At 40.7% G+C, this 27972-nt stretch overlaps 2 protein-coding genes across 3 annotated transcripts in view; both read right to left on the bottom strand.

Annotated features, from left to right (window-relative positions):
* The window catches only part of clcn7 (chloride channel 7), a 58642-nt gene extending 56872 nt beyond the window's left edge, over window positions 1-1770 (bottom strand). Inside the window, exon 1 of one of the 2 annotated variants that reach the window (XM_034190270.1) lies at window positions 1544-1770. In XM_034190270.1, the coding sequence (XP_034046161.1) occupies window positions 1544-1657 (114 nt within the window). In that variant the 5' untranslated portion in view covers window positions 1658-1770. The remainder of the gene's footprint in view (window positions 1-1543) is intronic. The other variant, XM_034190269.1, reaches the window with a different exon arrangement.
* Window positions 1771-4161: 2391 nt separating this feature from the next.
* Window positions 4162-27972, bottom strand: LOC117527890. Its single transcript, XM_034190394.1, has 4 exons — window positions 27579-27972; window positions 13641-13819; window positions 7118-8163; window positions 4162-4955 (listed from the first exon to the last, which is right to left on the bottom strand). The coding sequence occupies exons 1-4, from the start codon at window positions 27714-27716 to the stop codon at window positions 4267-4269; spliced, it is 2052 nt and encodes a 683-aa protein (XP_034046285.1). The 5' UTR covers window positions 27717-27972; the 3' UTR covers window positions 4162-4266.

The following is a 27972-nucleotide window of genomic DNA, read 5'->3' as shown; positions in this document are numbered from 1 at the left end:
ATTTGCCTCGATCATTTTTTGTAATCGGGTTATTCGAATAATCGTTTCAGCCCTACATGCTACAGACACAAATAACAAAACCAACATACAGGAAATGTTGCCATTGCACAGGACGGTTTCTGGAACAGATACCACACCTATTTCTGGATGGAGCTGCACCTCACACAGAGACAAAGGAAAAAAAAAAAGAATCAAGCATCACAAAAGACAACAAATACAGTGTAATTTGTCAGCATTAAGCAACAACAAAAACAGAAGAAATACTAAGGTGATCGTTGGCCACTAGCCCTAAACTTCACTAAAAGACCCAAAATTTAGATTAAATTAAGGCCGCAGCCCGCTCCGTTTACTGATAAAATGAATTAAAAGAGTAAAAAGCATTGAAACATACTATGCCACTATGCTAGCCATACAAAAGGGAAAATAAGTGCATCTTAAGTCTGGACTTGAAAGTCTCTACAGAATTTGACTGTTTTATTGAGGCAGGGAGATCGTTCCACAGAACAGGGGCACAATGAGAGAAAGCTCTATGACCCGCAGACTTCTTATTCACCCTAGGGACACAAAGTAGTCCTGCACCTTGAGAATGCAAAGCCTGGGCCGGTACGTAGGGTTTAATTAGGCCAGCTAGGTAGGGACGTGCCAGCCTGTGAAGAATTTTATAGGCTAGTGGCAGAACCTTAAAATCTGATCTCATTGGGACAGGAAGCCAGTGAAGAGACGCCAAAATGGGTGTAATGTGGTCGAACTTTTTGCTTTGTGTCAAAAGTCTGGCAGCAGCATATTGAACCAAATGGAGACCCCTAATGCTGGACTGCAGTAAACCATAAAGAACATTGCAGTAGTCCAATCTAGAAGAGATAAATGCATGAATCAGGGTCTCAGCATCAGCCATAGACAGGATGGGATGAATCTCCACTATATTTCACAGGTAGATGAAAGCAGCTCAAAGGACAACATAGGATCAAAAATTACCCCAAGGTTCCTCACTTTGTCAGTGTGATGTGTGACACACGAGCCTAGGCCAAGCGTCAGTTTAAAAGTAGGAAGTTGCTAGACATGCAACATCTCACTGATGCAATGCAATCTTCTCATCCCACCTTTTTATTCTGAAAACAGGAAGTCGGTGCGCGCAGTAGCCGTCTACTGTCTCCGCGTGTTTACTGTAAAGTCTGCAATAAGGGCGCATATGAATATATATATATATATATATATATATAGTCGGAGAAAAGAAGAGGGTAAACCGGAGCGAATGTCTGTCGAATAGCCAAAGTAAAACTAATTTCACTGCGGTGAATTTAATGCTGCTTTTTGGCTTTTCTGGGCTCCTTTCATCTGCTGCCGTCAGGTGTGTTTATATATGTTTAAAATAGACGGGGCGGGCAAATGAGCCTTTTGCAGCAACAAATTTGTCAAAGGTGGTTTGTGTTGAACACGTGACTCCGCATAAGTTGTCAGAGTTGTGTCTCGAGCGGAATGTTCTTGTTTCAGCACCACCGGTTAGCCTCCGTGCTAACCTACCTAACCAAACCTGTGTACCTACCTGTCTGGAAGTTTGGGGATGCTCGGACCCGTTCAAGAGTTGCGTTCCCTCCGCGGCTGACAAGGACTCTTCGGCTCGACTGGACCACGAAACTTTCTTGGTGATGTTGGCCATCGTGGTCCCGCTGATTTCGCCACTCCAACACTCGCTGACTTATCGCATTTGTGGAAGTTTATGTTGACCAGCTAACTCCCCATGATCATACCCACAACTCGTGACGCTCGTAAGGGGCTCGTGCAGGGTCAAAAAGTACACAGCAGACGCGGGGCATGCTGGGTATTGTAGGATTACAACAGTGAGCGTCAGCAGAGATCAAATTAATTTATTGAAACTATTAACTGTGAAATTACAATGTAAAGAAAATGAAAAAAAACAGTGAAATAGCTTTTAATTTTAATAAATACACAACTTAAATTTATCTATAATTTAAGAAAGCCCGCTTACCTTAGCTGAGGTTGTTTTTTACATAAAAAAAGCTCAGATGAAAGTTCATTTATTACAAAAGAAAAAAAATGTAGTTTAAAACTGGGTTTAAAGGAAAATGAATTTGAAAATACACAGATTTTTCTGAATAACATGAAAATGCTATGTTCAAATTGTTTAAAATTTGGAACAGTGATACTTGCATACTAGGCCAGTTCATATTGACCTCAATTAAAAACTTATGGTTTTGAGACTGGGCTTCACACATACACACACAAATAAATATATATATATATATATATATATATATATATATATATATATATAGATAGATAGATAGATAGATAGATAGATAGATAGATAGATAGATAGATAGATAGATAGATAGATAGATAGATAGATAAAACTGTGCCAAGGTTTTAGGCATCCGAGTTAAAAAAAAAAGTAGTGTTTAATGCCCCCCATCCCTTTTACTGCCATGTCAGCACAAAGTCAGTTCCAACAAAAGTGGATATGTGAGCTATTTATTTGTTCAATAATCATAATAATTACAATTTCTTTGTAAGTGTATTGGCCAGTAGAATACCACACAAACAGATGCAAATGATCATGCAATATTAAAATGATTATAAAACACAATTCCTCACACTTTGAGTCATGTTTTCTTAAAATACTTCTTGAGGTCCTGCAACTTATACACTAAATAGAACCCAATTTTCATACTGACTGTCATTAATCTTGAAACTCATCACACATTTAATTTATTTATGAATATTTATCAGGTTTTCATCATTTTTAATGTTTTTATGATGCATTAAATGTGCCTTAAATATTAAATACGAGGTCTATTAGAAAAGTATCCGACCTTATTATTTTTTTCAAAAACCATATGGATTTGAATCACGTGTGATTACATCAGACATGCTTGAACCCTCGTGGGCATGCGAGAGGTTTTTCACGCCTGTTGGTTACGTCATTCGCCTGTGGGCAGTCTTTGAGTGAGGAGTCGCCCACCCTCTCGTCGATTTTTTTCATTGTTTAGGAATGGCTCAGAGACTGCTGCTTTGTTTGAGAAAATTTTTTTCAAAACTGTAAGGCACAACTGAGTGGACACCATTCGATAAATTCAGCTGGTTTTCGGTAAAAATTTTAACGGCTGATGACAGATTTTGGTCTGGTAGTGTCGCTTTAAGGACGGCCCACGGTGCCTGACGGCGATCTACGCTTCGAGGCGGCAGCGTCTCACCGTTTCAAGTTGAAAACTTCCACATTTCAGGCTCTGTTGACCCAGTAAGTCGTCAGAACAGAGAACTTTCAGAAGAAGTCGGCATGAGGAGTTTATTCGGACATTCCATTGTTAACGGACATTTTGTAATGAAAGAACGTGCGGGCAGAGTCGCATGTCGGGCCGGACCCGACCGCGGGGGGTTGCGATAGGAAAAACACCTCCGTTGGAAACCTTAACGGGCAAGTTGGAACATGCCCAAGCTGTTAAACAATTTCTCAGTTACTCACTTGTTGAAAGCCATCAAAAGCCGCCTGAATTTTACAAATGGTTTTCAACACGGAGGTGTTTTTCCTGTCGCGGCGCACACAGATTCGGCGAGTCGTCACGGAAACGACTCGGCGAATTTGCGCACACATCTTTCATTAAAAAACGTCCTTAAACAGTGGAATGTCCGCATAAAGTCCTCATGCCGGCCTCTTCTGAATCTTCTCTGTTCTCTCACGACGTCCTGGGTAAATTAAGCCTTAAATTAGGATGTTTTCAGCTCGAAACAGGCCGACGACGGCGCCTGGAACAGCTGCGCGACGTCCTGCTCCGTGGGAAGTCCTTACACCGACAGAAACACCCCATAATCTCTCATCAGCCGTTAAACCTTTCACCGAAAACAGCTTAATTTCTCGAATAGTGTCCTCTCGGATATTCCTCACAGGTCCAGAAAAAATTTTGATAAAGCAACGCGCTCCGTCTCGAGCAGCGTGTGAAACAAAGGAATTCAGCCGAGAGGGCGGGACCACATCTCACTCAAGGCCTGCCCACAGGGAAATGATGTCACTGACACGCGTGAAAAAACTCACGCATGCGCACGAGGGTTCAAGCATGATTGGTGTAATCGCACGTCAAAAAAATAAAAATAAAAGGGTCGGTTTATTATCTAATAGACCTCGTATTATAGGTAATATCTCCAAATGACTTGTTTTGTTCAACCAACAGCCAAAATGGTGCGTTTTGGACCCTGGCAGCATGACACTCTCTTGTGAGTGCTCTTCTAGTTTTGATTGAATCATGCTCTGCATCACACACAGTGCTCCAAACATTCACATGCCACCTGCTGCACCTCCCCGTGCACCTCTTTTATGTCCTCCATGCTAAGCACCACCCCTCTGGGCACACCCCGCCCTTGTGCCACCCCTTTGACCTCCAAGGGGCTGAGAACTCTGTTCCACACCCTGAACCCTGCTATCTGCCCCTTAAAACCTTCAGCAGGGTCAAATCCCCCTCCAACAGTGTCCTGTTCTTGCCCCAGCACCACTGATCCACCTCCAGGAACCTCCTGACCCTTCTGAAAGTTGGAGCCCGTAGAGGTGAGGCGCTGATCAGTATAGTGCCAGAAGCGACCCTGGATGGAAGACCAGAGGATGCAAAGGTGATGCCAGCGACTATCCAGGAGGGACACCACGGGGAGATGGCGAAAGACAGGGTCTCCGATGACAAAATCCAGGGAGGGGGAGGAGGAGGGAGTTGTGAAGGATGCAGAAGGTGAGAGGAGAGCGGTAGATGAGTGGGAGGAGCTGCATCCATACAAAACAAACTGGTTGTCATTGTCGTCTGTGGCGTAGGAGAGCAGCGTGCCGACATGGTCAGCCTCTACCTGGAGCCACAGGCAGACTGAAAGTTCCGGAAGGTTTGGAAAGCTTGAGGAGAAGGTGACGTAATTTTCTTCTGAGGCCGAGGGGAAGAACAGCATGGAGTCCACGTTACAGACTGGAAGCAGAGAGAGACAAAATATACTCAATTACGCAGTCTGCTCTCCGGTCTACGTTACAACCAATGATTTCACAAAATGTGAAAACAGGTGGAGGTACCAGACATGGCTTAGCAATTTAAAATAATTAAAGGCCTCAGGGGCTTGATGCAAACCCTGCACATTCTGCACACTGGGATATATCCATGTCCAGTAGTTCATGTTACCAACCTTTCACAACTATTATAGTTTTCTGATCACTATAAACATTAGATCAGCTGTCTGTCTGTATTTGTGAAGATATAGCAGAAAATACAGTAGTGTTCAGAATAATAGTAGTGCTATGTGATTAAAAAGATTAATCCAGGTTTTGAGTAAATTTGTTATTGTTACATGGTAAACAAGGTACCAGTAGATTCAGTAGATTCTCACAAATCCAACAAGACCAAGCATTCATGATATGCACACTCTTAAGGCTATGAAATTGGGCTATTAGTAAAAAAAAGTAGAAAAGGGGGTGTTCACAATAACAGTAGTGTGGCATTCAGTCAGTGAGTTTGTCAATTTTGTGGAACAAACAGGTGTGAATCAGGTGTCCCCTATGTAAGGATGAAGCCAGCACCTGTTGAACATGCTTTTCTCTTTGAAAGCCTGAGGAAAATGGGACGTTCAAGATATTGTTCAGAAGAACAGCATAGTTTGATTAAAAAGTTGATTGGAGAGGGAAAACATACACAGGTGCAAAAAATTATAAGCTGTTCATCTACAATGATCTCCAATGCTTTAAAATGGACAAAAAAAAACCAGAGACACATGGAAGAAAATGGAAAACAACCATTAAAATGGATAGAAGAATAACCAGAATGGCAAAGGCTCACCCATTGATCAGCTCCAGGATGATCAAAGACAGTCTGGAGTTACCTGTAAGTGCTGTGACAGTTAGAAGACGCCTGTGTGAAGCTAATTTATTTGCAAGAATCCCCCGCAAAGTCCCTCTGTTAAATAAAAGACGTGCAGAAGCGGTTACAATTTGCCAGAGAACACATCAACTGGCCTAAAGAGAAATGGAGGAATATTTTGTGGACTGATGAGAGTAAAACTGTTCTTTTTGGGTCCAAGGGCCGCGGACAGTTTGTGAGACGACCCCCAAACTCTGAATTCAAGCCACAGTTCAGAGTGAAGACAGTGAAGCATGGTGGTGCAAGCATCATGATATGGGCATGTTCCTCTTACTATGGTGTTGGGCCTATATATCACATACCAGGTATCATGGATCAGTTTGGATATGTCAAAATACTTGAAGAGGTCATGTTGCCTTATGCTGAAGAGGACATGCCCTTGAAATGGGTGTTTCAACAAGACAATGCCCCCAAGCACACTAATAAACAAGCAAAATCTTGGTTCCAAACCAACAAAATTAATGCCTTGCAGATATGAAGAAATCATGAAAAATTGTGGTTATACAACTAAATACTAGTTTAGTGATTCACAGCATTGCTAAAAAAGCAGTTTGAACATAATAGTTTTGAGTTTGTAGTGTCAACAGCAGATGCTACTATTATTGTGAACACCCCCTTTCCTACTTTTTTTTACTAATAGCCCAATTTCATAGCCTTAATAGTGTGCATATCATGAATGCTTGGTCTTGCTGGATTTGTGAGAATCTACTGGTACCTTGTTTCCCATGTAACAATAAGAAATATACTCAAAACCTGGATTAATCTTTATAGTCACATAACACTACTATTATTCTGAACACTACTGTACGTCAAAACTACTTCACGGATTCTCACCAAATTTGCACAACAGATAGATATTAGGGCACAGAAGAATCCACTGAATTTTGGAGGTGATCCAGATTAGGGACTTCAGTAATCTGTGATTGCTCTTAAATTTTGTTTACAGACAGACACACACACACACACACACACACACACACACACACACAGGACTGGTTATCATATTCTGTTTTGCCGCTTTGCTAGCACACAAAAGTTCTCATCTCTGCCTCTGTATACAGATCCACTTCATAAGGTAATGATACCTCCATCCACTCCAAGCTCAATATTTTTACTAATTTGTATGCAATTTGTATGCTGCTGCTGCAACTTTTGTTGAATGACGAAGGTCCAGACCTAGTCTGCATTTTCTTCAGGCTGCAGAGATAATGATGTTTACTTACTGGTTGCATCCTTTTTAGGAATTGGTCTTGTGGGGATCTTATGCCTCTCAGGAAGCTGGAGAACATTATGGATCAATGAAGACTTTGCTTCACTTTCGGCTACATTTCCTCCATTCCACCCTCTCGTTCCAAGTAGGTATGACTCAGACTGTGCCTGGGGGAGGATGCCTGAACCCTGGGGTTGTGAATCCCCTGGTTTGGTGTTGATGTTTCTGTCTTTTGTAGATTTGGGGTTGGTTTGAGCTGGAGACAAAAGAAAATTTGGATCTTGGAAATGGGGTTGAACTTGAATTCGGTGGTGGGACTGAAGCTGGAATTGTGGATTATGCTCATGCTTTGTGAGATAAGGTTGAGGTTGGATCTGTGATGAATGCTGTGGTTTTAGAGTCTGGAAAGGGTCAGGTTGAGGGTGCTGCCTGAAATTAATGGACTGAGATTTATAGTTTGGATATTTCACTTGAAATTCTGACTGTAGTCTTGACTTGTTTTGGGCTTTTAGATGTTTATCCTGGTTTGGAGTTTCCTGGTGCTGAAAGGGCTGATGGAGGGTTTGGTTTTGAAAGATGACCTGTAAATGGGTGAATGTTGGAGCTCCTTCTGGATGAGATTGGGTAGTCCCATCAAGAATCCTTCCAGATATCCTCCCTTTGTGTACCTGGCTTCTTCCAGGAGATGCATAGGGTTCTTCAGGTGTGATGTTGAAGTCCATTAGGTTTCCAGTCCTCCTCGGCCCCTGAGTGGCCCCACTTTCTTTCCACCGCAGAACTTCACCAAGTTTCCCCTCTAGTTGGGCCATGCGCAGCTCTTGATTTTTCAGGGATTGCTGCAACTCTTTCAATCCAGATAGCAGTGAATCATGTTGGGTTTGAAGGGCAGCCAACCTTTCCTCTTGGCTCTGGGCCTTAACAGTAAGATTGGAAAGACTGAGATTAAGATCAGGCTTCTGTTTCTGGATATGACGACGGGTTTCCCTCAGGTTTCTCTCCATCCAAGTTTGGCAATCTTCAAGCCGTATATTCTTCTTCTCAAGCTTCTTACTACGTTGCCTAGGAAAATTTTTAAAAATGTACAAATTTTTTAATGAATTAATCGATTAAACAAATGGAGGTCAGGTGCACATAAAAACAGTCCAAATGGCAACCATGTCCTTGAGCAGCAATTTATCCACATGAACACGGAGAGGGTTAACACACAATGCTCAATCAAGCCAGGCAGTCAAATCCAGAATCGGCAGGTTAAACTCAGAAGACACAGAAGTGCAGCATGAGTTGGTAATGCCCCATTTGCACCAGACTGAGACCTATATAAGACCTACAAGATCATGACACTGATCTCTGTTGTGATCTGTTATTTGTGTTTACACCAAGCTTGTATTGCAACTGAATTGTGAGAGTGACAAAAATGTTAATATCTGCGATCATTGATGCAACCCCATGCAGGGTCAATTGAGAGTCTATTACAACTCAAAGGATCAAGTTGAAAGTGAGTTGAGACGTGAGAGTTTATCAAGACCGATTATGAGACCCATGTATCTGTTAACTGGTCGCGCAACTTGTGTGAGTGTTTTAAACAGTTCAGTACACTCGCACACCTGTTGGAGACCGATGGGAAGTGATGGCGACCAAGAGGGATCTTTTTCTGACCTTTGAGATCCCATTATGATGAGCCTGCAACCCCAGTGGGAGTCAGTGAGAGGGACAGAGTAGAGGCCATTTTTCGATCTCAGCTCAGTCGTGGACTTGTCAGGGGGTGTTACATGAAGGAAAAATGAGAACATGCATGAAGCTGGACAATCTGAAGGAGAAGTGGTAGATTGTGACTGGTTAAAAAGTCTAAGAAATTAGTGTAGAAGTGGAGAAATGTGAACCTGGAAACTAGGGAACAGAAAGTAAAACCACAAGCAATGAACATGGAGAAAACATTAGAATAAAAGCACACACACTCAAAAAAAAAACCTGACTCATTGGATTGGATTTCCATGTAATATATGTAGTCCCAACTAAATTAAATTAAACAAGAGCAATCAGAGATTTCTGACATCCACCAATCCAGATCCGGATCACCTCCAAAATTCATTGGAAGTCTTCCATGCCATAATATTTATCTGGTGCAAATTTGGTAAGAATTTCATGAAGTAGTTTTTGGAGAAATCCTTCAAAGCCTATATAAAGTGAAACTTGATCCAGAATGGATGCAAAAGTTTGGGCACCCCTGATAATTTTCATGATTTTCCTTTATAAATCATTGCTTGTCTGGATCAGAAATTTCGGTTAAATATATCATATAGCAGACAAACACACTAATATTTGAGAAGTAAAATGACGCTTCTAGTATTTACAGAAAGTGTGCAATAATTATTTAAACAAAATTGGGCAGGTGCATAAATTCGGGCACCCTTGTCATTTTATTGATTTGAATACATTTACCACTAATTATTGGAACATAAAATTGGTTTGGTAAGCTCACTGACCCTTGACCTCCTTACACAGGTGAATCCATTCATGAGAAAGTGCATTTAAGGTGGCCATTTACAAATGTTTCCCCTCTTTGCATCTCTTCTAATGAGTGGCAACATGAGAGCCTCTAAACAACTCTCAAATGACCTGATTACAAAGATTGTTCAACATCCTGGTTTAGAGGAAGGATACAAAAAGCCATCTCAGAGATTTCAGCTGTCAGTTTCCACTGTGCAGAACATAGTGAGGACATGGAAGACTGCAGGTGCAGTACTAGTTAAGGCCCAAAGTGGCAGGCCAAGAAAAATCTCAAATAAGCTGAAGTGAAGGATGGTGAGAACAGTCATAGTCAACCCACAGACCTGCTCCAAAGACCTACAACATGATCTTGCTGCAGATAGTGTCTCTGTGCATTGTTCAACTATACAGCGCAGTTTGCACAAAGAGATGCTGGATGAGACAGTAATGCAGAGGAAGCCTTTTCTGCATACACGCCACAAACAGAGTCACTTGAGGTACGCTAAAGCACATTTGGACAAGCCAGCTTCATTTTGGAATAAGGTGCTGTGGACTGATGAAACTAAAATTGAGTTATTTGGACATAACAAGGGGCAGTATGCATGGCTGAAAAAGAACACAGCATTACAAGAAAAACACTTGCTACCTACAGTAAAATGTGGAGGTGGTTCCATCATGCTGTGTGGCTGTGTGGCCAGTGTAGGTACTTGTTAAAGTTGAGGGTCACATGGATTCCAGTCAATATTAGCAGATTCTTGAGAACAATGTTCAAGAATCAGTGACAAAGTTGAAGTTGCGCCGGGGTTGGATCTTTCAACAAGACAACGACCCTAAACACTGCTCAAAATCTACTAAGGCATTCATGGAGAGGAACAAGCACAACATTCTGGAATGGCCATCTCAATCCTCGGACCTCAATATTATTGAAAATCTGTGGTGTGATTTTAAGCGGGCTGTCCATGCTCGGAAACCAACAAACATGAGATGTTTTGTAAAGAAGAATGGTCCAAAATACCTTCAACCAGAATCCAGATTCTCATTGGAAGCTATAGGAAGCATTAAGATGTTGATATTTCTGCAAAAGGAGGATCTACTAAATATTGATGTATTTTTTTCTGTTGGGGTGCCCAAATTTATGCACCTGCCTAATTTTGTTTAAAGAATTATTGCACACTTTCTGTAAATCCTATAAACTTCATTTCACTCCTCAAATATCACTGTGTTTGTCTGCTATATGATATATTTAATTGAAATTGCTGATCAAAACAACCAATGATTTATAAAGGAAAATCATGGAAATCATCAGGGGTGCCCAAACTTTTACATACGACTGTATATACAACCAAGTCTCACGGCACGTTGTGATTCAGCAGCACGAAATATACATTAACCTATTGGTTCGTGACATTGTGACAAAAAGCACCTCATTTTCATCACGGCAGCACAAATTCATTCTAATTCATTCTAGTGCAGCAGATAAGTGAAACAATCATGCAAATGGTGATAAAAGCATCAAATTTGGCAGAAATACTCCTTAGACACTCCTCTTTTGAAAAAAACGATTGGCCACTTGACTTTTCAATTGGTGGTCTGGTTGGGGTCAATTGAAGAATTACACAGAAGTCAAAATTAAAAGATGCTCCAATCATATTGAAAAATATTCCACATTATGTGCCTGATCATAAAGATTCCAAAAAAGGTATAGTTTGGACTCTCTGTGACTGAATTCTATGGAGTTACGGGATAAAAACAGCAAGAATAGCGACAAAGGTCAGTTTCATTTTGTACAGGGGTCACCAGTTAAAGTTGCTCCAATTTTGGTAAAAAGTGATGCAAATTATTGGTTGAGCTAATAGGATTAATAAATGGAACAGTGTTGACAGTGTTGAATGCTTGGTCTCCAAAGTAAAGGTCAAACAAGGTCTACGTCTATTGGATTCTATGACATGTGACATATGTTATCCCATAATGTGATAAGTAAGGATGATACATGGTCCAAACTATTCCTATTTAAAACCGTGTCAACTCAACTAGTGACCTTTGACCTCTGTGTAATTCTTCAATTGCCCCCTACCTGACCACCAATTGAAAATTCAAGTGGCCAATCGTTTTTTTCTGAGGAGTATTTCTGCCGAATTTGATGCTTTTATCACCATTTGCAGGATTCTCCTCTAAATGTTCTCTTATCCGCTGCACTATTCCGTGATGGCTGCACGAAATTAAAAGTGAAGCAGGGGGTCGGGATGGTTATGGTTAGAGTTGGGGGTAGGAGTAGGGTTAGGAATAGTGAGTTAAAAAAAAAACCCAGTCACAAAAATTTGACTCATTTTGTGACGGGAGGACAAAAAAAAAAACATGAGACTGGGCTGTGTATATAAGACCTACAAGATCATGACACTGGTCTCCGTTGCGATCTGTTATTTGTGTTTACACCAAGCTTGCATTGTGACTGAATTGTACAAGTGAAAAATATGTTAATATCTGCGATCATTGATGCAGCAGAGTCAATTGAGAGTCTATTGCAACCCAAAGGATCAAGTTGAGAGTGAGTTGAGACGTGAGAGTTTATTAAGACGATTATGAGACCCATGTATCTGTTAACTGGTTGTGCATCTTGTGCGAGGGCTTTAAACAGTTCAGTACATTTGCACACCTGTTGGAGACTGATGGGAGTGATGGCGACCAAGAGGGATCATTTTTCTGGCCTTGGAGACCCCATTATGACGAGCCTGCAACCCCAGTGGGAGTCAGTGAGAGGGACAGAGTAGAGGCCATTTTTCGATCTCAGCTCAGTCGTGGACTCGTGAGGGGGTGTTACACAGAGGCAAGCATGAAGGAAAAATGAGAACATGCATGAAGCTGGACTATCTGAAGGAGAAGTGGTAGATTGTGACTGGTTAAAAAGTCTAACAAATTATTGTGGAAGTGGAGAAACACATGAACCTGGAAACTAGGGAACAGAAAGTAAAGCCACATGCAATGAACACAGAGAAAACATTAGAATAAAAGCACACACACTCAAAAAAAAAAAAAAAACCTGACTTATTGGACTGGATTTCCATCTAATAAATATATGTAGTCCCAACTAAATTAAATTAATCAAGAGCAATCAGAGATTTCTGACATCCACCAATCCAGATCCAGATCACCTCCAAAATTCATTGGAGTCTTCCATGCCATAAAATTTATCTGATGCAAATTTGGTGTGAATTTTGTGAAGTAGTTTTGGAGAAATCCTTCAAAGCCTGTATAAAGTGAAATTTGATCCAGAATCTGGATCCGAGTCCAGATCACCTCCAAAATTTAATGTAGTCTTCCATGGCCTCATACAGTTGTATGCAAAAGTTTGGGCACCCCTGATAATTTTCATGATTTTCCTTTATAAATCATTGGTTGTCTGGATCAGAAATTGTAGTTAAATATATCATACTGCAGACAAACACACTGATATTTGAGAAGTGAAATGAAGCTTCTAGTTTTTACAGAAAGTGTGCAATAATTATTTCAACAAAATTGGGCAGGTGCATAAATCAGTCATTTTATGGATTTGAATACATTTAGCACTAATTATTGGAACACAAAATTAGCTTGGTGAGCTCAATGACCCTTGACCTCCTTACACAGGTGAATCCAATCATGAGGGTATCAAGGGTGTTTAAGGTGGCCAAGTCAAATTATGGTTTATAGTCAAAAATGGTCAAATTATCAGGGGTGCCCAAACCTTTGCATACAACTGTATGTATCAAAATCCGTGCAGTAGTCTTGATGTAATCCTGCTAACAGACAGACAGACAAATAAATAAATGCCAATGAATTTATTACATCCTTGAAGGATGTAATTGTCTTTCATGGAAGTGCTTTATTTGAGTTGGGGCTACATATATTTATTAGATGGAAATTCAGCACATAATTGAATTGAGTTCATCCAGTGAGTCATTTTTTTGAGTGCATGGGGGAAAAAATACACTAAGATGAAGTGAGGAAAAGTAAAATAAGGAGTCCAGAGGAGGGAAACCAGAACACCAGAAACATGAGCCTTCAGTTCCTACCTGAGTCCTTCCAGTTCTTGCGTTGTGTTCTTCTTGATGTGACTGAGCTCCTGTGACAGGTGGTGGTACTGGTCAGTCAAAGTCTGGACTTGGTTGTCCAGCTTCCCAGTGAAGTTTCTCTCATGGTTGAGGACCAACGTGTCCAAACGGGCCTGGGTCAGCGCCTGGAAGTTCTGGAACTGAGAGGGAAAATGTGAGATTCCGCAGTAGTCTTTGATCACTGTTTGGCAGCTGTTTTGAAGGTTCAGAAAACTCAACGCTCCCAAAAGAAGAAAATAAAACACAACCAGTCTTCTGTAAAGTACAGTGAGGAAAATAAGTATTTGAGCACCCTGCGGTTTTGCAAGTTCTCCCACTTAGAAATCATGGAGGGGCCTGAAATTTTCATCTTAGGTGCATGTCCACTGTGAGAGACATAATCTAAAAAAAAAAAAAAAAAAAAAAAATCTGGAAATCTCAATGTATGATTTTTTAAAATAATTTATTTGCATGTTACTGCTGCAAATAACTATTTCAACACCTGCCAATCAGCAGAAATTCTGCCTCTAAAAAGTCCACCTCCACCTCACTTATTATTCCAAATTAGAAGCACCTATTTGAGTGATACTTGAGTGAAAGTACAAGTATGGTAGCATAAAATTACCTTGGTAGAAGTTAGTCTCTTTTAAAAATATTATTTGAGCAAAAGTCTTAAAGTATCTGACATTTTTTGTACTTAAGTATCAAAAGTAAATTTCTCAAATAAAATGTACTTTAAGTAAAAGTATTGAGTAAAAGTAAAATCCAAAACGAGTGGAGACTGAAACGGCAACACGAAAAGAAAGCCAGTGTGGTGTCTGGAGCGAGCCTCAGCCCCTATAAAAGGTTGGATCCACCTCTGGCGGATCAGTTGGTGTTGGTGACGGGATGAGTGAAGCAACAGGTGGATGTATAGAGCTGTAAGGAAAGCTGCCATTCTTTTTCCTGGAAGACCCACATGTTAGATAACATCTGTGCTAATTCTTTATTTTATGTTAGCTATCAAGTATTTGTGTTATTTGTTTGGAAGTTCTGAGAAATATAAGTTAAGTTTTACTTCATGTGTTCAAGTTTCAGACACAGGGAGAGCTCCCCCTGTTGGTGAGAGCCAGTAACATTAGAAATGTGAGACTAAACCACACCCATTGTTAACACCCACACTGTATAAAAGTGTTGTACAAGTTACTTCGTGTGCCTTCACAATATGGACACTGTCTGTGAGGGACCCAGGCCTGGTTTCTAACGTGTCCTTTAATAAACTCAAAATGAGAAATATAGTCGTTTGGTTTTTGGTAAGGGGCAGAATCTTGCATAAAAGAGCCGGGGGAAATAACACACACACACTTTTCTGTTAAACACAACAGCCAGGCTCTTGTCAAACAGAACAATCATTTATAGCTATAGAGTTGTGCCAAAGAAAAGTACAACAAAGCAACAACTTTTCAAGTGTCACCACCACCAACCACTGTAAAGCAATCAAACGCAGAGCTCTTTGCACTAGAGATGGGCGATACCGGGAATTTTGGTCTTGATCCGATACCAAGTAAATACATGCCCAGTATCGCCGATATCGATACCAATACTCTTTCATATTTAAGCTTCATAGATCCAAAGGATCCAAAATACCTAGGACAGATTTTCGCCAAACATTGTACGTGACAACAAAATACTTTATTATCATAATCAAAATTTTTGTTTAAAAAATATCACTCAACACAACTTAAAACAAAATCTCCTGAGGTAGAGGGCTGACAAACTACAGTGCAGCAAAATTAACACACCACAACAAATACTGTAAACTGTTTCAAACTTATTCTGTTTTTCAAGTCGAACAATACAATAAAATAATACAAAAAATAAGGAATTTCTTCCCTTCAGTGCCCTTCTCTTGAGTATATATCTTTTTACACGAGGATCATTCAATATCAATACTAGCGTTGGTATCGATATTATCGATATTAGGATCGATCCGGCCACCTCTACTTTGCACTCTAGAATCCAAAATGCAGTACAGCTTTTATGCACTGGTTCTCCACGAAAATTTCATAGAAAATAAAACAGACACGCTGCTCAGTTTTGTCGGTACTGAAGTTTTCCCCTTAAGTGTGTGTTAACTCAGATATATGCGTTGGACTCCAGCGAGAGCTGATGTGTGTGTGTGTGCATTTGGAGTCCAGAGCGCAGATGGTTTTCACCCTCCACACAGTCTTCTCTTCTTCAGCGGGGGTGCAGATTCAACCTGTCATCTTTTTTTTTTTTTTTTTTTTTTTGTCTTTTAAATGTGTTTTATGTCGAACACGGCACTTGATGGTGCAGGGGTGAAGGGTGCTGCGCTCCGGCTGGAGAGGACTTTATCAGCTGTGCTCCGGCTTACTTTCTCCTCTGCAAATACGAGGCATTGCCCATTCAAATTTCTTCTTCTTCTTCTTTCTTGTCATAACAAGTAACGAAGGTGGTTAAGGGAAATATATCGGAGTAAAAGTATACATTTTACTGAGGAAATGTAGTGGAGCAAAAGTGAAACACCAGAAATGTAAGTTATGAAGTAAAGTACAGATATGTCAAAATTCTACTTAAGTACAGTAACTAAGTATTTCTACTTTGTTACATTGCAACACTGAACTTGTACAACAGTACACACGTCACAAACATTATTCTATTTTCTCTTGAAAAGTCATCATTGTGTTTTGTTCCAAAATGAGATTTCCACAATTTCTGCCATCAAATCTGTTAAAGTGATTATAAACATGACAGAGTTGAGGTTTTTCTTTTTTTTTTCTTCTTTTTTGTGTGTGTGTGTGTGTGTTTTAGGCAAAGCTGAGTCACAGATCTCAGGCTATGTGTTTTTGGGTTGTTTTTTTTTAAACATCTCTATATTCACTGGGAATTTTGAACATAACGTGGTAACTTTGTTGGAAATATTAAATGGGGGCACATGAAAAGCACGTCCAAGCAATCCTTGAATTTTGCATTTTGATTAACGACATTATTTACACAATTATGTACAACCCCAGATCAGAAAAACTTGAGACAATATAGAAAATGCAAATTAAAAAAGTAGTGATTCTTACATTTGCTTTGACATCTATTTCATTACAGACTGTATGAATAAAAGATATTTCATTTTGTGTGTGGTCACCTTAATTACATCCACCAAGGATATATTAAAATCATCTGCTTTTATTTATTTGTCTGTCAGTCTGTCTGTCTGTCTGTCTGTTAACAGGATTACATCAAAACTACTGCACAGATTTTGACGAAATTGTCATCACAGATAGATATTAGGCCATGGAAGACTCCATTAAATTTTGGAGGTGATCCGGATCCGAATCCAGATTCTGCATCAAGATTTCACTTTATATGTGCTGTGAAGGATTACATCAAAGTATGTCACGGATTCTGACCAAATTTGCACCACAGATAGATATTAGGACATGGAAGACTCCATTAAATGTTGGAGGTGATCTGAATCCGAATCCGGTATCTGGATCAAGATTCACTTTATATAGGCTATGAAGGATTATGTTGAAACTACTTCACAGATTCTCACCAAATTTTCACCTCAGATAGATATTAAGCCATGGGAAGCTTCCTTAAATTTTGGAGGTGAACTGGATCTGGATCAGAATGCGGATTCTGGATCAAGATTTCACTTTATATAGGCTTTGAAGGATTACGTCAAAACTACCTCTCGGATTCTCACCAAATTTGCACCACAGATAGATATTAGGGCATGGAAGACTCCATTAAATTTTGGAGGTGATCCGGATCCGAATCCAGATTCTGCATCAAGATTTCACTTTGTATGCGCTGTGAAGGATTACATCAAAGGTATGTCACGGATTCTGACCAAATTTGTACCACAGATAGATATTAGGACATGGAAGACTCCATTAAATTTTGGAGGCAATCTGGATCCGCATTCTAGATCAGGATTTCCCTTTATATAGGCTTTGAAGGATTACTTCAAAACTACTTCACATGGCTACTTTCTGGAGGTGGGGATGAACCTATTATCTGTCTGAGTGGTTGCTATCCAGCACCCACAGTTGTTTTATATTGTGTTGAATGTGGCCACATAATATTATAATTACACAGCTTGCATCTTTTCTCCTGCACAACCAACAAAAACTAGAAACACAAAGTAAACAGTGACATTGATGCAGTCCTGGTTTCTGTTTGTCTTTCAGTAACATTTAGGGGAAACAGTACTGGGTGTGTTTGTGAAAATCAACCCTAACTTGAATAGCTGTTCTGCCAACAAGGAGAAGTTTGCTCCTGTAAATCTGAAATGTTGAACAGATTCTAGAAAAGGTGAACTGAAACAGTAAGTGGGCCTCAAGTTAATCAAAAAACACAAACTTCCTGTTTTAGTGCAGCACAAAAAGGCCCTTCATTCCTCGCTACGGTGCATCAGGGAAATATTCACGGCGCTGCGCTTTTTCCACATTTTATCTTACAGCCTTATTTGAAAATGGGTGAAATTGATTTTTTTTTCCCCTCAAAATTGTACACACAATACCCCATAATGACAATGTGAAAAAAAGTTTTTTGAGATTTTTTTTAATTTATTAAAAAATATTTTTTAAAAAACCTAAGAAATCACATGTGCATAAATATTTACAGATCAAAATCAAAATTGAGCTCAAGTGAATTTTCCAAACTGAGTGCTGTAGTATAACCAGCAGGTTATTGATTGATGTGTTCAGTGAATTCAGTGACACCACACCTGAATTTATTGAATATTTTTCTGGTGTCTCTTTTTGTTTTTTCACTTTGTAGACGGTCCCTACGCTTCCATTTCTCAGCCACGTGCTCGTTCAGATCAGTGTTATTTTTCCAGCTCAGAGGATGGCTCATATGGAAAAAATAAGGTTGTAGCTCGTCGTCTACCTTCCTGAGGTTAGAAACTAGTGTTGCTTGTTTTTCTACAACATTTCTCTTAAGATTTATTGAGCCGGGAACTTTAAATCTGTGAGTATCTTTCTAAATTTACCGGAGTCTCCAAGGGAGGTTTCTGTCCTCCCTGAGTTTGACACCTATGTTACAGCTTGACAGGTGTACCGCCCTAGTCAAACTCCCCACCTACCGCTATCTCCAGAGCGGCTCATGTCCAGCTGGGCCAAGCGCTTGACACCAGAAGTGAGAGCCGCTCTGGGCTTACCTCCCCGCCTCACCAGCTGCAGTGATCCCCTCCAAATAAAATACATTTTTGCAGAGATAGGGTTGCAATCAAGATTTACTGAAGTAAATGATCTGTAAACTGAAATCCATAAACTCCTTAAACTGAAAAAAATGTATATATCATGAATGATATTCATGTTTTGTGAGACCTGCGTTCACATTTCGGAAGATATTTTGTCTTTATTCACGTTTTGCAATTCACAGTTTACGGATAAGTCACGATTTGCAGCTGATTCACATTTTGGGGGTTATCATGCACAATTACATATTTTTAATGAATACTTCTTTTGTCTTTTTAAAGTAGGCTATGCTTTTCCCACCCTGTCTTTGTTAACATATTGGTTTGGTAGATTGTTGTCAGAAATGTTCAAAAAATAAGAGCCCAGTTTTCACCAAACTCAATACAAAGGTTGGATGGAACCAGGAACAGAAAGAGGCACATTTTGGGTGAGATCTGCAAAAAAGGAGAAAGAAATCTTATGTTATGTTTATATTTTCAAATTAAAGGGGTCATGTTTTCATGGGGTAAATGTTTGGTCTATCCAGAGTTGTATCAACATAAAAGGATCAAGACTGGATATTAAAAAAAATAAAATAACACTGCAACATAGACTGCAATAAATGGCAGACATACACTGCATAAATTATTATTATCATTACTATTGTTATTTATTTATTTATTTATTTATTTGTCTGTCTATCTGTTACCAGCATTACATCAAAACTACTGCATGGATTTTGATTCAAATGTCACCACAGATAGATATTAGGCCCTGGAAGACTCCACTGAATTTGGGAGGTGATCCAGATCCTGATCTGGATTCTGGATCAAGATTCCACTTTGTGTAGGCTTTGAAGGATTACACCAAAACTACTTCACAGATTCTCACCAAATTTACATGACAGATAGATATTAGGCCACTAAATTTTGGAGGTGAACCAAAATTGGTGGATGCCAGAAATCTCAGTTTGCTCTTGCTGGACATTATTATTCTGTTTGGCACCAACAGTTATTCCACATTCAGAGTCTTAAATCCCCTTTCTTCAATTTGAAATTCAGCAAGTTGTCTTCACCACATCGACATAACTAAATGCCAGAGGTGGGACAAAGTCACCAGCAAGTCACTCTCAAGTCATTATCGGCAAGTCTCTCTTGTGTCAGCTTGCTGCCTTGTGCAGAGTCAACAGTCTCTTGATGTTAACTACAAATTCTGCACTTAGGACTGGTGCAGTCTTTCAGAATCTTATTTCGGTAGTAATTTGTCTTGATGCATTGATCTTGAGCACCAATCATGAATGCTTCTGTTTTGGACTTGGAGCCAGCTGTTCTTAGTCATTTGTGGGTTTGGACTTGGTCTGTGTCTTTGTCCTTTGTTATTTTTGGGTGCTGTCCATGCAGAGGCCTTTATTCCCATTTATTCTTAAGTTGTTCTAGGACTTTGTGTTTAGCCTAATTTTTCTGAGCACAACTGGTTGTTGTTGTTCATTCGGCTGCTCTCGGTTTTGTTCAGGGTTTTGTTCGTCGCCACAGCGGATACAGCCAGATCCACATTGGTAATTGGCACAAGTTTTATGCCGGATGCCCTTCGTGACGCAACTCCAGTTTTACCTTGAGAAACAAACACAGCTACTGGTGTTCCAAAGAGGTCTCCCATCCGAGTACTAACCAGATCCTGCTCTGCTTAGCTTCTGAGATCTGACGGGATCAGGCTGACACAGAGCAGACCAGCTGCTTCCACTATTTCAGTCTCTGGCTGGTTCAGTTCTTTCTTGAATTTTGCAGCCTCATAATGGCCTCTTCACACATAACACGAAAGACGCAGAAACCGGAACAAAATCTGCGAACCAAACACGAAATGGGAACCACGGAACATTCCACCTGCTGTCGTGAGGGACGCACGGTTGCACAGGCATGCATGGTCGCACAGGTGTGCATGACACACCGGCGATGTTTTGGTGCACGCTCATGCGCAAACACAGTGCGAGCAGCCGGAACGTGTTGCACCGCATCACGCCACTATTGTGGAGGGAAAAAACAAGCGGACAATACAAGTACATATGAACCGTCTGTTTCTCTGCAGATGACCCGTGGTCAGAGACGTACAGTCATGAAATGACATGAATGAAGCAGTGCATTCTTATCATGTCCAAATCTGCTGGCCCGGCGTGTCAGCCCCGCTCGCATGTCTGGCCTGACGCACGTGTGTCTGCTTGCTGTTGTCATGTGGAAATACATAAAAATATATATCGCTGTTGTGACACGCTGCAGCGAGTGAGCCCACGGCACGGACCATCAGATCATGTCAACATGCAGCGGGTGATCTGAATGTCACGTCACCCATGTGAGCTCTGTTCCACATGATGCGGTGTCTGTCCTGCGGCGCGCCACCCACAAGACACGCGTGGACAGTGGACAGTTGTAAGGCCATGTCCATGTGTTCACCAGCTGTGATGTCCAGAATCAGAGATCTTAACAGCTGCTGCCGTCGGCAGCCACACCCCCCTGTCCTTTCAGCGCACACACCAACATGTCACTCTCTGTTTCAGAGTTATGTGATCATTTTGTTAGTTATTACCTCCGCCAAGGAGGTTATGTTTTCGGTCGCGTTTGTTTGTTTGTTTGTCAGCAGGATAACTCAAAAAGTTTTGAACGGATTTTGATGAAATTTTGTGGAGTGGTTGGAAATGACAAGAGGAACAAGTGATTAAATTTTAGTGGTGATCCGGATCACGATCCGGATCCAGATGCTAACGCGTTAGCATGTCTATGGCATTTTCAATGTTAAAAGTTAGCATTAAGCAGTTGCAGCTGTCATCATGTTCGGGTGCATTTGTTTTCAAATTGTAATATTTCTTAAATTTATTTTTGTTTATATATTTGTTAAGGATTTTATATATATATATATATGTTATCACTGTTAAACATTTGTACCTTGTCTTCTTTCTGATGAGAACGGTGTTGTGCTGTTTGCACTTAAACCCGAGAATGTACGTGTTATTCAACCTTGTTTTAGCATGCTGGGGTCAATCTGAACTGGGAATGAGGAGCTGGATGTACTTATTATTATTATTATACAACTTGTTTTCGTAGCCGCTAACGACTGGGAGTAAAAGAACTGAAGGTTGAATTTTGACTGATTGTGATGTGATGCTTAGTGTTCCAGGCAGATGCAGAACAGCTGATAACTGCAACAGACGAACGAGATGTGCTGACCTTCGACGATAAGAGTAAAAGAAAGAAACTGTTTTTGCTTACAGCTGCACTTATTGACGTGTGTGTTTATGTTATGGGAAGAAACTTGTCTTGCGTCATCACCCCCACCCTTAGGACAAGTTTTTTGTTTATGTGATGAGGGCGTCTCTTAATAAAAAGAGCGGAAAAGCAGGCCAGACTTTAGTGTAGCCTTGGTGTACAGCCTGGACTGCACTCCGCGCGTAAAATTTGACTTTCTGTCTCACTGGTGTTTCTTGACTCTGTTTGTCTTGTTAAAGGTTTTAAAAATGTTTGGAGGAGAAAATACCCAACATTGACTGGGGGCTCGTCCGGGATCTCAACAATACCGGAGGTGTCCAGCGGAGGTCGTCAAGTCCAGACGTAAATCCTTGGCCAAGGTCCGATCGATCGATTGATCGTGTCTGCAATTGTCGACCACCGTTGGCATCGTCTGGTTGACGAGATTTTCCCGAAGAAGACAGACAGGAAGTCGAGTCAGTGAGTAAAATTTCTTTGTAAACATTACTGAGTGAGTGGTGATCAGATCACATAAACAGTTAAATTCCGCAAGCGATGATACAGAATCGTCTGTTAATGCAAAGCAGTTAAACTCTGTAAGGAGGGTGCGGACTCCTCTGTTTATATACGCGTACCGGTAGGGGATAAAAGTGATCACATAAAACAGTTAAACTCCGTAAGCGATGATACAGAATCGTCTGTTAATGAAACACAGTTAAACTCTGTAAGGAGGGCGGACTCCTCTACGGTTGCGAGGGACGCACGTAGTTAAATTCCGGAAGGAGGATACGGACTCCTCTGTTTTAATACGTAAAGGAAATCCCGGGTAGAAATACGTGCACTGTAAAAAAGCAGTTAAATTTGGCAGGGACGGCGGAGTCCCCTAATGCAGGACATTAGTTAAATTTCACGGGAGGGCGAGCTCCCCTGGCATAAGAATACGCGTACGATTATTAAAAGTGTTTCTATGTGTAAATAGTGTATTGTGTAAGTGTAAATAACTGTGTGAAAGTGTAATACTTTGGACAACGTTTGTGACAACCGTGCGTGTGGAAGCACAGGCAAGTGATTCCGCTTCCTACGGGGAGGTGAAAGGAATCAACCACACGACGGCAAATTAATTGTCACGTCCAAAGAAAGTGTGAAAACTTCAGATTTAGAACACCCTAGGTGTGCCCCTGTCTGAAGTCCAAATTATAACAAGGGATAATAAAAATGGGGGGTAAGACGTCTAAAAATAAGGAAAATTTATCCACTGACGACTGGAAATTTATGGAAGCAAAAAATCCAAGAGCAACAAAGAAATTGGAGACCTGGATAAATAAACATGACTTTGACGGACGACTGAACCTGATCAGTATACAGAAGCTAAAGAAGGAGTTAGAACAACAACATAAAGGTGATGAGAAAAAGATGCAGAAAGTAGGGGCAGATTTAGTGGCATTTTGGGAGGAAGAAGCAGAGAACAGACAGAAAGGAGCAGAGAAGCGACGATTAGAGAAAGCAAGGAAAAAGAAAGCTGTAGGTAAGGCAGAAGAAGATGTGATAATTCAGCACAGAGAGCCAGAACAGCCTCAACAATCACCGCCAGCTGGATCGTCGGTGACAACAACACCCTTATCTCCTCTACCAGAGGATGACGATGTACCGCCACCACAGTATGATTTGGCAGTAAAACCTAAGGTAAAAAGTGAAAAACCAGAAAAAATCATTGTGCTTACCACCCACACAGTGCAGGATTAGTGGAAAGGACAAAGGGCACAATAAAAACAAGATTAAGGAAATGTATAGAAGAGACAAAACGAACCTGGATTGAATGTTGGACCTAGTAAAATTGTATATGAGAATAACACCAACACCATCAGGGTTAACACCATTTGAGATACTTTATGGACGACCATATCGTCTACCAATTTTGACATGGATGCTAAAACAGCAGATGAGGAACAAACATTAGCAAATTTTATGAAAAAGACATTAACACAGAAAGAGATAACTTAAACACATTTACTGCCGAATAATTTTGATCTTCCACAGGACGGCCTTCCAGTAGTCTAGCCAGGAGACTGGGTGTTCATCAGAGTCCAGTCCTCGTTGGGAAGGTCTATACCAAGTGCTGTTAACAACACCAACTGCAGTAAAGATAGCGGAGAGATCAACGTGGATACATCACTGTAAGATACAGCGTGTGTTGGCTGCCTCCACAGTGTAAGGGGAAGTCTGGCTACAAAGGGAGTCTATTTAATTAGCAATAGATTGTCTCAATGCCAGTGAAGCAGGGAGATCCTTGCACTATTAGGTGAGGTGGTTAACAACACTGTATCCTAGCAATCATGACTGAACTACAGCAGACCCCGGAGCGGCATGCTCAGCGCCGCCGCTGCCGGACTGTTGGTAGGGCAGCCGGTTGCGTTGTGATCTTAGTGTGTTTCGTGCTCCTCGGATTCCTGGCCTGGTGGTTGACCCAAGAATTGCAGCTCACTGTGGACCGAGCCAGAGAACAACGCAAGCAACGTCAGAAGAGGTTTATTCATAATGTGAATGAGACAGATGGACACCGTCATATATACCATACTAATTTGTGGTACAGAGATGTTCATTTATTGGCTATGGAATTACGTTACTAATTGTTATGTTTGTTCACAAATACCTATATCCTCAACACACCCAGCTCTGACGGCTAAACCGTACCCTGCTAGGGTGACAGAATGTCTTATCATACGGATGCATAATCAAACTGTATTTCGGGGGCAGTTCTAACACCACTTGCCTCAGTGCAACCACTTATATGATAGGGATTTCAACAGAGGACGTACAAGCGTGCCCAAGTGCTGCTCCATTGACTAGACTGAAGGGAAACGCAAAAATATCATCACGTTAAATTGTCATCACAACGGCCATTCCCAATTTGCTTTTACGGGACAGGGAATAAAACTGTAGGTAAAATTAAGAAACGTTCTAACCAAAACATAATATGTGGATGGTACTTATCTTCATCACATTGGACGGGGATGTAATTATACAGGCTCCTGTCCATGGGGAACGGATGAATCATGTGCTTATGTTAGTAAGTTTTTGCTACCACCTGTAAATGGTACTCCGGTGTATGATGACATCTATTGGCTTTGTGGTTCCAGACTGTACATGAGTCTCCCACCAAATTGGGGTGGTGTGTGTGCACCTACCCAGGTGACTGACCATACATATGTGGTAGGACCTCCACAGAGAAGAATGGCAGCACCAGACGGAGGAGATTGATATACCCAGATGTGTTACCACATGATCACATGTGGGGCTCGGATGTACTAAAGGACCAAAAAATTGTGGTCTGTAGGAGATAAAATAGCACATTCATTGTTCCCCTGGATAGGAGTGGGAAAAAATTCATTAATGATTGAAACTCTGAATTATCGATTGGGTCTGTTCATGAATGTAACTGAAAAAATAGTAGCAGCTCAAAAACACTGAAATAGATGCTTTACGTACCATGATGAACCTCTTAGTGAAAATCTCAAGAAAGAAGTGCTAAGCTAGGTGATAACTACTACTATATGTTTAACAGGCGATAAACAGGTGGGAAATGTTAAGGATTTTATATATATATATATGTTATCACTGTTAAACATTTGTACCTTGTCTTCTTTCTGATGAGAACGGTGTTGTGCTGTTTGCACTTAAACCCGAGAATGTACGTGTTATTCAACCTTGTTTTAGCATGCTGGGGTCAATCTGAACTGGGAATGAGGAGCTGGATGTACTTATTATTATTATTATACAACTTGTTTTCGTAGCCGCTAACGACTGGGAGTAAAAGAACTGAAGGTTGAATTTTGACTGATTGTGATGTGATGCTTAGTGTTCCAGGCAGATGCAGAACAGCTGATAACTGCAACAGACGAACGAGATGTGCTGACCTTCGACGATAAGAGTAAAAGAAAGAAACTGTTTTTGCTTACAGCTGCACTTATTGACGTGTGTGTTTATGTTATGGGAAGAAACTTGTCTTGCGTCATCACCCCCACCCTTAGGACAAGTTTTTTGTTTATGTGATGAGGGCGTCTCTTAATAAAAAGAGCGGAAAAGCAGGCCAGACTTTAGTGTAGCCTTGGTGTACAGCCTGGACTGCACTCCGCGCGTAAAATTTGACTTTCTGTCTCACTGGTGTTTCTTGACTCTGTTTGTCTTGTTAAAGGTTTTAAAAATGTTTGGAGGAGAAAATACCCAACAATATTAATAATCTAATGATTATTATATACAATTTTAGAGAAAGAGACAAAAACAAATAGATCACTGTGCCAAGGAGGGAATCTCTTTAGGGTCAGTGACCCTATGGCCTTGTTTAAAGAAGTGTTTCATAAATGTTAAAAAAGTCATATACTCATATATAGTTGAATAATAAATTGAATTTTGTCTCTTATTTGTTTTTGTCTATAAGCACATGCAATATCAATATCAGTGCTCAGATGACAGTAGCTTCTGGGAAAGGTGTAAGTTGCAATAAACTGTGATGCCAAGTGCTAAGGATACATGCTATCCAGTCACAGCAGATGAAACTTTTTTACTACTGAGCAAACATCATTGTTAGACTTTTTTAGGTTCAATGATTCCACGGCATGTAGATGTTATGGCGTCAATGACCCCATGGCCTTGCCGGAGGTTTGCACTCTCCGAGTGCTTCTAGTTTGTTATGTAATTGTGTATGTAGTTAATTGTAGTACTTATTAATATATCTGTCCTGGCTGTGGTCTCTGTGTTTTTAATGTGACACGGCATGTGCACTGAGCCGTCATTTGCAGCTGTCAGTGAGTTTCTGTTCAGCGATCAGCTGGAAGGCGGCTCACGGTGCTGTGTGCGCTCAGATGTGACTGGCCATCCCCCATCTGTACATACATATCAACATACACCATGCAAGTATATGTTGATATGTATGTACATATGGGGGATGGCCAGTCACAAATGGCATGCAATTCCTCCTACGTGCACTAGTCAGCTTTAATCGTGTTATGTGTGAAGGGGCCCTAATGTATTAACACGTTTTCTTGCTTCAGTCATGGTGCATGGCTATTTATTATTATTATTATTATTATTATTATTAGCTCATTAGAAAAATTGGGGATAATGTAACTAACAACAGAAACCATTTTGAAACACCCATGAAAACTAGATGGTACCAAGAAATTAAAATATTTACAGTTGCATGATGGAGAAATTTATGTGCATAATATATGTTTAATGAGGAGGTGTGCGCTCTAATCAGTGTCCTGTTCTCATTCTGTAACTGATAACAAACTGCAAACAAAATTGTTCCTTTTGTTTCTTAGAATGTCAATTAATTCTTTATTCTTTTAAACTTTAGTTTACATCTTACACAGAACAGCATAATTACAAGTTGTACATCCAAATGTGTCCATTTACATTTCAAGAGAGTATGGACACATGCTGTACTGAAGAATTCAATGACAGTGAATTCAGCACAAAGACTTCTGCAAACTGATTCCACCGACCTGTTCAGTGAATCGCTGAAATTTCTGGCGCAATTTCTGGTGCAGAGATTCGCCTGCTTCCACATTACCAGGCTGAAGCTGCAACAGGAGGATGTGAACCAGGATCAGGGTCCAGTGCCCTGGCTTGAGGCCATCCATGGTGCAGGGCGGCAGGGGCAAGGCAGCCTAGGGTTCTGGATGTCCGTGTGGAAGTCTTGAGGTGAGGGAAGAATAGAAGAGGAAAAAACAGGTGGGCTGAGCTTGGACACCAAACTGCTGCATGAAATATACACATGTAATGGTGAAGCACACAGTGCACGATAACACAGCCACAGGATGGAAAAAGAATGCGCACTCCATTTTCCACAACACCATCAGGGAGTTAGAGAGATGAAGAAAATACAGATAGATTCAG

The sequence above is a fragment of the Thalassophryne amazonica genome, chromosome 16 (assembly GCF_902500255.1).
Source record: "Thalassophryne amazonica chromosome 16, fThaAma1.1, whole genome shotgun sequence".
In the NCBI taxonomy this organism is placed as follows: domain Eukaryota; kingdom Metazoa; phylum Chordata; class Actinopteri; order Batrachoidiformes; family Batrachoididae; genus Thalassophryne; species Thalassophryne amazonica.
The sequence above is the reverse complement of the archived record's forward strand: the minus strand, read 5'-3'. Positions and strand labels throughout refer to the sequence as shown.

Excerpts from the sequence above, each read along its gene's own strand:
- LOC117527890 (XM_034190394.1), bottom strand. The coding sequence starts at position 27,716 with ATGGATGGCCTCAAGCCAGGGCACTGGACCCTGATCCTGGTTCACATC. Across the intron at positions 13,820-27,578 it reads TTCAGCGATTCACTGAACAG|TTCCAGAACTTCCAGGCGCT; the intron begins GTCGGTGGAATC and ends TTTCCCTCTCAG. Across the intron at positions 4,956-7,117 it reads TCCTAAAAAGGATGCAACCA|TCTGTAACGTGGACTCCATG; the intron begins GTAAGTAAACAT and ends CTCTGCTTCCAG.